At 46.4% G+C, this 13,781-nt stretch overlaps 1 protein-coding gene across 1 annotated transcript in view; it reads left to right on the top strand.

Moving 5' to 3' along the window:
- LOC121855855 overlaps positions 1 to 12,560 on the top strand; it is a gene marked incomplete at its 3' end in the record, with an annotated part of 33,849 nt that extends 21,289 nt beyond the window's left edge. Inside the window, 1 exon segment of the mRNA XM_042351019.1 lies at positions 12,399 to 12,560. Within this exon segment, the coding sequence (XP_042206953.1) occupies positions 12,399 to 12,560 (162 nt within the window).
- Positions 12,561 to 13,781: the final 1,221 nt, after the last annotated feature.

Below are 13,781 nucleotides of genomic sequence, written 5' to 3'. Positions count from 1 at the left end.
GCCCTCCCCACTGGTGGTGTGAGTGACCCACACTCCAGCTGGAGAGAAGCTATAGCGTGATATTCCCCACGTGGTTTGAGCTCATTTCCTTCTACTACTATTTTTCCTTTTCTCGCTCTGGCCTAGAGACCTGCACCCTCAAAAGTGTATTCGTCCTGCGGTCCCCCCTGTAACTGTTCACCTCCCTCCCATCCCTCTGCCGAGTCTTTCCAGGAAAGCCGTGATCGTGCGGGTCCACCTGGAAAGAGGGTAGCAATCCTCATCCTTACCCAATAGGCACACTTAGCTCACGTCTATAATTGTGAGCAGTCACATACACTAGGAAGTAGGTTCCCCAAACGGGGCTCTGTGAGAGAAGCTCAGGAACCACTCTACGACCACCCGGACCATCAAGTGCCTGTGGGGAGTGTTGAAATTCCTCTGCTACTTACTCAACAGGAATAGGTAGGCTCTGAACAACAGAAAACCTTCAAAGAAGAAGAAAACAACACTTAACCACCGGTTATGGGGTGCGTACGCCCTCCTAACCGCGACCCCAGCCTGAACCGCCAACCCGATGACCCGAACCACGACAGGCTTTGCACAGAGAAAGCGGACCAGCTGCGGGCCTTCCACAAAGCCCTGAAAACCAAGAACAACGTCATCCACACCACTGCCACTGCCCTCAACAACTCCACCATCACTGCCACCGCCAATGAGGACGACAACTGGACGAAGGTTGAAAAAAAAAACGCCGACGTGCTTTTTCGGGAAACGAAATCCGTCAAGCAGCCCAAAAGGCACCCATCACCACCACCAGCTCGCCCCCAACGACACTGCCAAAATACCGGATCTCGAAAACGGACACGAAAACGACATATGCCGCCATCACAGAGATGGAGAAACAAAATCCACTGGCCAATTTCTCAGTGCGGCCCAACCTAAAGGGGGAGATGATTATTCACCCCAAAGACAAGGACCCTCGACACTTACCTGAAAAACACCACCACCGTTGCATCAACCAAGCTGGACCCCGCCCAGAAACTGATGAAGTCGGTAGTCCTTCGATACCCAAAGGAGCTACCCCTCAAACCCCTGGAGAACCATCCAAAGATCCTAAATCCCAAGAGATGCTCTCCCCCGACCGACAAGACGGCCACCACAAAACAAGTGCTCATAACACACTACGGTCCACCCCCCAGCACCATAGACCTCCAAACCTGGGGGATCTACGAAGTGAGGCCCTTCGTTCCAGAGCCCCTGCAGTGCCTTCAGATGTCAGAAATACGGGCACCATCAGATGAGGTGCACGTACTAGGAAATCTGCGCCTTCTGTGCGCAGAAGCACGGCACACACTCCTGCTCCACCAAGTTGAAGAATGGGGAAAAAATTGCTCCCAAGTGTGCCAACTGCGGGGGCAAACACCACGCCTGGAACCCTGGATGCTCCGAGAGGACAAAGAGGGTCCAGGCAAACCGACCAGCAGCAAGTCCGGCCCCCACCGCTTACACACCAGCCCCACCAAGTACCTTCGTGTGGGGAACCCAAAGGCCAAAACAACAAAGCCAACCTCCTCAGCCGGTCAACACCCAAAGTGCAGCCCAGTTTCCTGGCCTCTCTACGGCCACACCTCAGCCACCCAAGCAGCAGACAACTCCAACAACTACGGAAAAAACAAAACAAGCACACACCAAGGCACCAGAAGGAATGATACACGTATCAGACCTAGCCAAGGTACTGACAACCTTCGCGGAGGGCCTAGCCGGACTACTGGGCCACAAGCTCCAGCCTACACAGCTCCAAATACTCATGGGGAGCGTCCTCGGGCAAGTCGCCACAGCTCCAGTCACCTCAGTGGAGGACGCCACTCCAGCCCCCACACGAGTGACAGCCGAGGTACACTCTACACCGAAAAAGGCCACCAGGGAACCAAAGATACCGTCAGCTCCCAGAAAGAAACTGGACGTTTCAGCTCCCCTGAACCGAACCACGGCCCAGAAGGCAAAAACCACCACAGAACAAGAAGATATGAACATGATCCAGTCGGAATCAGACCTGAACATATCCATCGAGGACCACCAGAAGTCCCCGATGAAACAGTTTTGGGAAACACTAGCACCCTGAACATCCTTTCATGGAATGCTCAGGGCGTCAAAAACAAGAAACACTTCCTGCAAGAAGCATCACCCAAGGACAAGCTTGACATTATACTGCTACAAGAAACACTCCTACAAGAACACCACTCTTTCAAATTCAGTGGCTACAAGACATATAGGATGCATTTCACGCAGGCGACGACAAGAGGATGTATGATCTTGGTCAAGTCGACCATACCCTCCTCCGAGGTCATGCAGCAATTGCCATGTGGGGGAAAACATCGAGACACAGGCCGTCAAAGTAACCCTCCAAGAACGGGAAATAACTGTCCACAACATCTACAAGAACCCAAGGGGCTCACTGGAGGTGACTCAATTATTCACTTCAGCCGCTGACCACGCCACACTCATAGGAGGGGATTTCAATGCACATCATCCCTTCCTAAGCTCGGTAAGCCCCATAAATGAAGACGGCCTACACCTATACACCACCTTTCAAGACACACCTGAGATCGGCCGCCTAAGCACCGGAGAGCCCACCCACACTTGGGGAGGAAGGCTAGATCTAACCTTCGTCTCCAGTGCACTACAACCTTCGGCCTCCTGGCAGCTACACCCCACGCTGACCAGCAACCACTTCGCCACCCTAACAACGCTGAAGGGGAACAAACTCCCCACTCCACCCCCGCCGAGATGGAGATACAATACCCAAAAGGCAGACTGGGGACTCTATAGGAAACACCTGGCTAAGTGGCACGCCAATTCACAGCCGGCTGGTGCAGCACCCGTGGACGAGACAGCCCTCCATCAACAATTGGTCGAGGCGTTTCACCAAGCGGCAGTAGAGGCTATTCCAAATACAAAACCTACATCAAGACAGTACAAGGATTACTGGTACTACTGTCCCAGGGTGAAAGAACTCAACCACAGAGTGAACATGACCCGAAGAAACTACAGGAGACATCCCACGGACACAAACAGTGATCTCCTGCAAGTTATAGTTAAGGATACCAGGGAAGAGAAGGAAGAAATAAAAAACGTATGCTGGCTCAAGTGGTGCTCCGAACTGAACGAGCACACCTCCCTTGGCAAGATGTGGGCCCAGATCCGAAGGGCATCTGGGAAGGCAACACCACTACCACCAACCCATCCCAACCCAGAAGAGGAAGCCGAGAGACTTGCAAAACTGTTCTCTGACCGAGCAGCAACGAAAAACCTCCCGAGACAGGCGGAGGAGACACAACGGCGTCTGCGACAGGTCAGACTGCAGATGATCGAAGAGGCCTGCAACAGTGAAGATGACACCGACAGACCTTTCAACCAGCAAGAACTCCAGAAGTCGCTAAAACGAAGCAAGGACACAGCACCAGGGGCCGACAGGATAACCTACTCCATGCTTTCTCATGCCGGTACAGCCGGACACGAGGCTCTGCTACAAGCCATCAATGCTTCGTGGACAGCACAAAGACTCCCACCGGAATGGAAGAAGGCAGATATACAGCCCATTCCGAAGCCCAGAGAACCAGACAAACCAAGGCCCATCTCCCTTCTCAGCTGCATAGCGAAGACGGGAGAAAGGATGGCTCTCAACCAACTCAAGTGGAAAGTAGGCAGCCCACACCCTCACATCTTTGCTTGCACCGAGAACACCGGCACAGGCAACAACATCGCCGAGATACTCAGCACAGTGGACTCCAAACCAGCTCTGGTGGTCTTCCTCGACCTGGAGAAGACCTTCGAACTAGCAAATCCACTGGCCATTACAACGACGCTCGCTGAAAAAGGCGTCAAAGGAAGGTTGCTGGGGTGGATCCAGAACTACCTCACACAGAGAGAAGCACGAGTACGGTTTCAGGGAGCAACCTCAAGCTACAGGGTCCATGAAAACGGAACCCCACAAGGAGGCATCCTCAGTCCAATGCTGTTGAATGTCCTGATGGAAAATCTAGTCAAACTTCCTTTCAGACAAACAGCCAAGCTCCTATGCTATGCAGACGACTTACAGCTTATAGTAAGAGGATCAAACAGACTAGCCAACACGCAACACGCACTCCAACTTATAGAAGAGGAGTGCAACCGACTTGGACTCAAGATAAATCCAGCCAAGTCGAAAGCGATGGCCATCTGCACAGACACACCAGACAAGATGCTCTCCATACAAAACACGCCGGTAGTCTGGACCAACACTCACCAGTGTCTTGGAATCTGGTTTGACCAGAAACTCACCTTCAAGCCGCAACTCGAGTATCTCAGGCACAGGACGAAGAGCAGACACAATATAATGAGGTCGCTCACCAGCACAACCGCAGGAGCAAACCTTCATGTGCTCAAAGCCTACTACACGGCCGCCATCAGATCGCTGGTAGATTCCAGTGCTCCAGCACTCATTGGACTGAGAGAAGACCAAATAGCCAAGCTAGAAGTAATCCAAAATAATGCTCTCAGGACCATGCTCGGAGCACCCATGAGGACCAGAATTTGCAATTTGCAAATGGAAACCGAACTACCACCCCTGGCAGTACGAGTCAAGCAGGTTACAGCCGGTCTCCTCGCCAAAATCTGTAGATCAGATAAGCCCACAGTTGCCAAAATTCGAATCAGTGCCTCCCTCCACCTCGACCACAGAGTGCGAGGGGCCACCTGGTCGCACGAGGCAAGCGAGGTCATCCGACACCTGGAAGCAGAAACACTCGTCAAGAACAACCAAGACACACGAGACAATGGTTACGTTGTTCCTCCACCATGGAGCCCTCCACCAGCCACATTCAAAATTACCGACCTAGGCGATAGTAAAGCCAACCTCCAGAAGGAGGACCTCAAAAAAATAACTCTCGAAGCCATAGCCACCGAGGCACCGGCTGATGCAGCATCATACTTCACAGACGGCTCGGTGGACCCAAAACATCATAGATCCGGAGCAGCCTTCTACACCCAAGGTCAGACCCTCCGATGGAGACTTTCCAATGACTGCTCCACCCTACAAACAGAACTGGTAGCAATCTCAAAGGCCCTACAACACGCTGCAACACAACACAACAAGTCCATCATAATTCACATGGACTCGAGATCGGCCATGCAGGCGCTGCAACACAGTCAACCAAGAGACAACGTCCACATCATTACCTCGATCCTCGCACAGCTACAGGAACTCCAAAGCCAAAACCGCCCAGTCGTCTTACACTGGATTCCCAGTCATGTAGGGATCGGAGGAAACGACGTGGCAGACGAAGCAGCCAAGGCAGCTACACGTTCTAGTAGCGTACACATCTAAGTTCCAGCAAGCGTGCAACAGATCAAGAATCACCTCAGAAAGACTAGCAAGCTCCACATCAAAAAGAGCTTCCTTCACGCATTCAACGCTGGTTCCCAATCAGCCAAATGGTACCTGGCGGCTACAAAAGGGGAACCACCTTTCGCTGACAAGAAAACTCCAAGACAAACCCAAGTCAGCCTTCATCGACTACGACTAGGGTACAAGTGCTCCTGGCAGATGATCGGATATGACGTCATGGAATGCACCTACTGTCAGGAGCCAGCAGCCAACCCACTTGAACACTATCTCCTCGACTGCGAATTCACACAAAGCCTCCGAAACAGAACTCAAATCTCCCAAGAAACACACGCAACACTAGCGGCCACTCTAACCCGAAAGGCTCATACAGACCACATTCACCACCTACTCCGGGTCATCACACGATACCCACCACCCAGATAGCTTTGAAAGTATCCTCTCCCAGCAAGTGCTGACCCCAGTTTGGGGGGCGCGCCACTCCGAAACTGACCACGTCCAAGAGTGGGGGTTGGTGGTAAGCGTCCACTGATCGGGGGTCCGCTCACACTTGCAACCTGCAGTATCTTTCCAATCTGCAGGTGGGACCACCTCCAATCCCAATCCGATCTGGCTGCTCCTGGAGCTCCAGCCGGAACCACCAAACGGGCCGCCTACAGGCAAAGGCCCGTGTCGGATTACGGTCCGACAATCTCAACAACAACAACAACGCCCATGGTTCATCTGAGAACTGCACCTCGGCGAGGTAAGATCTTCTCTGCTCCCGAGGTACTACGTGAACCTGACAATGTTCACCTGTAACCAGGCGAAGGTCGTAAGACTGTACCCAGTCAAATGCCCTTCGCGCAAGCAACTAAACCTCCTTGTCCTGAGGAAGTTTTTTGACTCCTCAGGAATCACGGGGGTAACAAGGGTCGTCCGCAAAGACAGTGGTGGCCTTATTGTCACCTTCGCGGAATGGGGAGAGGCCCAGCAAATAGCCAACATAACAGAAATTAACGGGATCCAGATACTAGTCGAAGTCCGCACAGAGGACAACTTGGTGTTGGGAGTCATCTCCCTCACCGAGATTGAACATCTTGAAAAAGAAGAACTGGCCGAGCTGATCGGAGACCAGCTCTCAATAGTACGGAAGCAGACCAGTGCAACTGCACTGGTTGGCTTCCCCAAGAAGCTACCAAGCACCGTTTTGCTGGGATGGGAGAAGATCCCAGTAAGACCGTATGAAAGAAGACCAACAAGATGTTACAAATGCCAGAGGTTCTGCCATCTGGCAGGGAAGTGTCGTGCTCGGGAGGTCAGTTGCAGTTGCGGGACACCCGGGCACCACGACACCAACTACTCGGCGGCCGCCAAGAAATGCGCAGCTTGTGGTGGCCCTTACTCCTCCGACCGGGAGTGTCCCAAGTGGAGGGAGGAGTGTAGGGTGGCTAAGCTGCGAAGTAAGAAAAAACTGAGCTACACGGAGGCTCTTCTTGTAGTGAAGACCGAAGAAAAGAGGAATCAAGACCAGAACAAGACCACAAAAAATAAAAATGAAGACCCAAAAGAAGACCACAGAAAAGAAGCCAAAATTAAACAAGACCGAAGAAATCGCTATATTAACATTAACACCGTTTATAGACGTTTACGAGAATATTCCAGAACAAGACCAAGAAGAAGAATAGAAATTGAAAAGTAAAAAAAAAACAAAAACAAAAGGAAGAAGTCCAAAGAAAATGACTGCAAACAAACAGCTTCGGCCGAAATAGCCTAACGGCGAAGTGGCCAGTGATCCCCAATACAAGTACAAGTCCATGGTCTCATATTGTTCCCCACAAAGTACACACAGAGTTGTTTTAGCGACTGTAATGGGGGGGGGGGGGTTTAGATGTAAGTATAGATAGAATATTTAGTTGTAGGAATGAAAAGAGAGGAAGTTTGGTAGCGTGGCCGGGTAGTTATTTACACTTGCATATAGTTCTTGGGGGACATCTTCTGAACACCGCCTCTAATGATACAGCTATTTATTATTGACTCAATGACACAGACACATTAATAGAACATTATATTTACGTTACTAGAACATTATATTTAAGTTACTAGAACATTATATTTACGTTACTAGAACATTATATTTACGTTACTAGAACATTATATTTAAGTTACTAGAACATTATATTTACGTTACTAGAACATTATATTTACGTTACTAGAACATTATATTTACGTTACTAGAACATTATATTTACGTTACTAGAACATTATATTTACGTTACTAGAACATTATATTTACGTTACTAGAACATTATATTTAAGTTACTAGAACATTATATTTACGTTACTAGAACATTATATTTAAGTTACTAGAACATTATATTTACGTTACTAGAACATTATATTTACGTTACTAGAACATTATATTTAAGTTACTAGAACATTATATTTACGTTACTAGAACATTATATTTAAGTTACTAGAACATTATATTTACGTTACTAGAACATTATATTTACGTTACTAGAACATTATATTTAAGTTACTAGAACATTATATTTACGTTACTAGAACATTATATTTACGTTACTAGAACATTATATTTACGTTACTAGAACATTATATTTACGTTACTAGAACATTATATTTACGTTACTAGAACATTATATTTAAGTTACTAGAACATTATATTTTACTAGAACATTATATTTTACTAGAACATTATATTTACGTTACTAGAACATTATATTTACGTTACTAGAACATTATATTTAAGTTACTAGAACATTATATTTACGTTACTAGAACATTATATTTAAGTTACTAGAACATTATATCTAAGTTACTAGAACATTATATTTAAGTTACTAGAACATTATATTTAAGTTACTAGAACATTATATTTACGTTACTAGAACATTATATTTAAGTTACTAGAACATTATATTTACGTTACTAGACACTGACTCTCGGACACAAACTTGAAATGAATACACTTTCCACTGTAAGTAACTCACCCTATGGATAGCTCTGACAAAGACTCACGTGTGACCTGAGGGAGGACCAGCGGGTGCTGCTGGACTATGTCTCCTATGGAAGACTCTGCTAGCTGGTGACGCGAGGCTGGGGAGGGAAGTCTCCTTCCCGACCTCGACTAGTGACGAGCGTGACTCCGTCTTCCGTCGATAGTGTTGTGAAAGTTGTCTGAATTTGAATCCGGCGTGGAATAGGGTGCAGGGCCTATATATATATGAGATCTCCAACCGGCAGATGACCTCCCATAATTAACACTAAACTGGTTAGATCTGGACAGCTGTGTTTGCCCAGGTGTGGTCATTTCGCCGGTCGGTAATGCTTTCTAATTATTGCCACCCAGGTGTGTCTTGGCAAGGTGTGGTTTCCTTATCACGGTCATATCACCCGGTTAACTAAAGTACTTTGTGGCCGGGGTCAGGTCTCCTGGGTCCCTGTAGGGTGTGTCAACTTATGGGTGTACCTCTGCTCATCTGTTATATGTGTTGTATTTCTCTGGGCTGTAAGCTGTGGTCTGATAAACAATCATTACTGTGCAACTTACTGTGTATGAATTGTGCAAATATAATACCATTTTGAGAGTTAATACTAAAATAATTAGACTATTCTAAATGGACTGTATTGTTGCAGCTTTGTATTCATGGTCACGTTGTTGTGAACTGCTGCACAACTAGCCTTGTATGTCAGCCAGGACACTTGTCAGCTCCGGGTCCATTATTAAGTACTGTACCTGTGCCGGTTACATAAGAAAATAAGGAGTCTGCAATAGGCCGGTTGGCCTGTGTATGGCAGCTTCTGTCGAGAGTTACTCCCACTCTCCATCATCCATGAATATATCCAGCCTCCCTTTGAAACTTTCCAGCGTTCCAGCACTTACTACAAAGTTGCTAAGCTTGTTCCACTCGTCCACCACCCTATATGTGAACCAGTTCCTTCCTATCTCCCTCCTAAACCTAAACTTATCCAACTTAAATCCGTTGCTCCGAGTCCTATCCTGCTCGGATATTATAAGAACTTTATCTATATTCCCTTTATTGATTCCTTTCACCCACTTAAATACTTCTATCATATCTCCCCGCACTCTTCGTCTTTCTATGAAATGCAAGTTTAGTTTCTTTAACCTATCCTGATATGGAAGGTTTCTAAGTCCCGGAATAATTTTCGTCATTCTTCGCTGCACCGACTCTAGTGACTTGATATCCATTCTATAATAAGGGCACCAGAACTGAACCGCATAATCGAGGATACTTGATCTCCTGTGAAAATCTTGAGGGGAAGACACCAATTACCCACCTGTGCCGTGTGTATATACAAGACCCCACGCTTGACATCCAGTGTTTACACTCCCGACATTTGTTCTGACCGGCAGTCCTGCACTTCCAAACCTACCTATGATTATGTTGCTCTGTACCGCCATGCCGATTATAACTGGTCAGCATAAAAAAAAATTTCTCATGGTTCTGGATCAAAACAGTCTGATTCTAGTGTAATTGTATGTGCTGAACTCAATTGTGACATTCGTATAGCTGTATCAGGCTCAGTTTTCCAGAACCAGCATATCTATATATTTAGTGTACCATGCTATTCATACAGTAATTTATATGCTCATTGGCTCCACTTATGCAATTATTTTGTCCTGATTTGTGCTTTTTTGTTTGTTTCAGTTTGCTGATTCATGATATTGCATATCTACACCTGCATGATTTGTAATTACTCTGAAATTAACAAAACATGGAACGTCGCAAGTGTGTGAACGGTGCTGACAGTTTTTGCTACATATGTGGTGCCTTCACTCCTGGTAGCCTCAAGAAACCAATCACAAAAGCTGTTCGACTGAACTACAAAAGTTACTTCAAATGTCATTTGGGTGACCAAGACAAGAAATGGGCACCTCATGTAGCCTGTAAGTCTTGTGTTAACCACCTGAGCGAGTGGATGTGTGGTAAACGAAGTTCAGGAATGCCGTTTGCTGTACCAATGATATGGCGTGAACCTAAAGACCACAGTAGTGACTGCTACTTCTGTCTCACAAATATTAAGGGAATAAAAATCAAGACACGAGGCAAGGTACAGTACCCCAATATTGCTTCTGCAATCCGACCAGTACCGCACAGTGCTGAACTTCCAGTCCCAAATCCACCGACTGAACAAGAATTGAGTGATTCCGATTCTACCTCTACCTCAATGGAAAACGACTACCAGGATGACTCTGAAAATACCAGGCCTAAACTATTTACTCAAGAAGCGCTTCATGATCTCATCAGGGACCTAAACTTGTCAAAAGAAAAGGCTGAAGTTTTGGGATCCAGACTAAAGCAGCGTAACCTGCTAGAAGATGGAGTGCATATCACTACAGTGCGTTACCGACATAGACAGCTGTCTGCATTTTTCAAGATGGCAAACAACCTTTGTTATTGCGAGGACGCAGTATCTCTCATGCAACAACTCTGCAAGTCTGAAACATACAAGACAGAGGATTGGAGGCTGTTTATAGACTCAGGAAAAGACTCTCTGAAAGCTGTTCTTTTACACAATGGCAATCGGCTTCCATCTGTCACAATAGCACACGCAACAAAAATGACTGAGAGCTATGAAACAATGAAAATTATGTTGGCCGCTATAGAGTATGAGAAACACCAGTGGAAGATATGTGGCGATCTCAAAGTCATCAGTTTACTACTGGGCCTTCAGAGTGGCTACACAAAGCACATGTGCTTTTTGTGCTTGTGGAACAGCAGAGCTGATGCAGAGCACTATGTGAGAAAGGATTGGCCGACAAGACCAAGAGATGCGCCTGGAAGGTGTAACTGTGCTCACAATCCGCTTGTAGATCCAGAAAATATATTTTTGCCTCCACTGCATCTAAAGCTCGGTTTGGCTAAAAATTTCATCAAAGCTATGGATCAATTCGGTGCTGGGACTCTATACTTATCTCAGAAACTAGGTGGTGTGGTTTCCGAAGCCAAGTTGAAAGCAGGTGTCTTGAATGGACCACAAATTCGTATACTAGTTAATGATAGCGAATTCACCAAAACATTGAACCCACTGGAGAAAAAAGCATGGGAATCATTTGTCAATGTGTCAAAGAATTTTCTTGGAAACTATCGTGCTGACAACTACAAAGAAATAGTAACAACCATGCTTCAGAATTATCATGCATTGGGAGCAAGGATGTCCTTGAAATTGCATTTTTTCCACTCTCATATTGAATTTTTCCCAGGTAACCTTGGAGACGTTAGTGATGAACACGGCGAAAGATTTCATCAAGATATCGCCATAATGGAGAGCAGATATCAGGGACAATTGAGTCCTAACATGATGGGCGCCTATTGCTGGACACTGCAACGAGAAGAGAGCAAGCTGTACAAGAGAAAGAGAAAAGTTCAAAAGCACTTTTAGAACTTCATATTTTGTCATTATAAAGGTTTTGAACTTATGTTTTTTGGTACAATTTTTTATGAGCTTATCTGTGATAGGTTTAAAATTGTATCTTGCATGACGCGATAATGTTACCATATTTACTATTTTTTTTATTCTTTAAGAAAGTAGGTCTGATGGTAGAATGAAACATCCAATTAATATTCATTAATATGAAATTAGTCATGAAAGCACATGATGGAATATTAAATATTTGTACCTATTGATTTTTTTATAAAACCTGGTCTGATAGAACAAAACAAATATCAGATTCGAATTCAGCAATATGAAATTAGTTGTGTGAGCATGATCTCATATGTGAACCATTTTGGCTGTTGACCAGTGGAATTATCAGTGAAAATACTTGTAAAGAGACATGTTTTGTTACAAATATCCATAATCCTGTTCAGTATCCTTGGGGAAGGCTGAAGTGTTCCACCTGACAGTAATCTTTAATAGAACCAAAGGGCGTCAGCATCTCAACCCTCGATAGTATTGCTTACACTTCAGATCAAAGGTCGGAGCGCCATCGTCAATTAGTTAGCTGTTAATGCCTTTATCTCACTAGCGTAATTCTCAACACACTTTCTTGTATCCTCCCCTACAGATGACTTCCTGCTGGCGCCGCTGACAGTAGTGAGAATCCTGAACGACGTGTGTGTGGCGAGCAGCGGTCGTGTGGGCACCTGCATGTCTAAGAACGAGTGTGTCAGAAAGAGAGGAACAGGCACCGGTACATGTGCTCGGGGCTTCGGCGTGTGTTGTGTCAGTGAGTACAGTACTCTCGCTCACCCAGGCAAGGTAATGACAGGGTAGATTAGGTTAGGATATATCCAATCCCAAACTTTCCAGGGAAACACTTCATTACCGAGATTGAATTTAGTTGAAATGAAACAGTTTATTTAGCCAGAAAATTACAGATACAGAGTGGATAATATTAACAATATGACATGGCTGAGCCAGTTGAGAGCCGGAGCTCTCTTAGTGGCACCTGATATGTACTGTACATTTATCCCAAGGAAGTATTATGTACCATAATGGTGGTAGTAAGAACATATCAGAATGTTACCACGACTTTCACTTCGGTATTTGTTTATTTTATTTATTTACATTTATATTATAAGTACTGTATACAGGTATATATATTTTACAGTGTATTTGATATAAATTAATATGATAAGTGAGGGAAGTTGTACAACATGAGTTGTACTAAGGTGAAACAAAGGGACAGAAGGTCACAGTAAGACGGTGACAGTTGCAAGGTGAGGACTTCCAGATACGGTGAGTCAGGAGGAAATATTCATTGTCTCAGGTTAATTACACTGTTAACAATATGGTGATATATTTATTAGCAGTGGGAGGCAGTAACGCTTGTGGCCATAGAGAACGGGGTGTGGCAGGTAGTGGGAGGCAGTAACAGTTGTGGCCACAGAGAACGGGGTGTGGCAGGTAGTGGGAGGCAGTAACAGTTGTGGCCACAGAGAACGGGGTGTGGCAGGTAGTGGGAGCCAGTAACAGTTGTGGCAACAGAGAACGGGGTGTGGCAGGTAGTGGGAGTGGCCACAGAGAACGGGGTGTGGCAGGTAGTGGGAGCCAGTAACAGTTGTGGCCACAGAGAACGGGGTGTGGCAGGTAGTGGGAGGCAGTAACAGTTGGCCACAGGGAGCAGGGTGTGGCAGGTGGTGGGGAGCCAGTAACAGTTGTGGCCTCAGAGGGAGCAGGGTGTGGCAGGTAGTGGGGAGGGCAGTAACAGTTGTGGCCACAGAGACAGGTGTGTGAGTGGTGGGAGCCAGTAACAGTTGTGGCCTCAGAGAACGGGGTGTGGCAGGTAGTGGGAGACAGTAACAGTTGTGGCCACAGAGAACGGGGTGTGGCAGGTAGTGGGAGGCAGTAACAGTTGTGGCCACAGAGAACGGGGTGTGGCAGGTAAGGGGAGGCAGTAACAGTTGTGGCCACAGAGAACTGGGTGTGGCAGGTAGTGGGAGGCAGT

The sequence above is a fragment of the Homarus americanus genome, unplaced genomic scaffold (assembly GCF_018991925.1).
Source record: "Homarus americanus isolate GMGI-L3 unplaced genomic scaffold, GMGI_Hamer_2.0 scaffold29998, whole genome shotgun sequence".
Taxonomy (NCBI): Eukaryota; Metazoa; Arthropoda; class Malacostraca; order Decapoda; family Nephropidae; genus Homarus; species Homarus americanus.
Note: the sequence above shows the minus strand (reverse complement) of the source record. Positions and strands in the feature narration are given on the sequence as shown.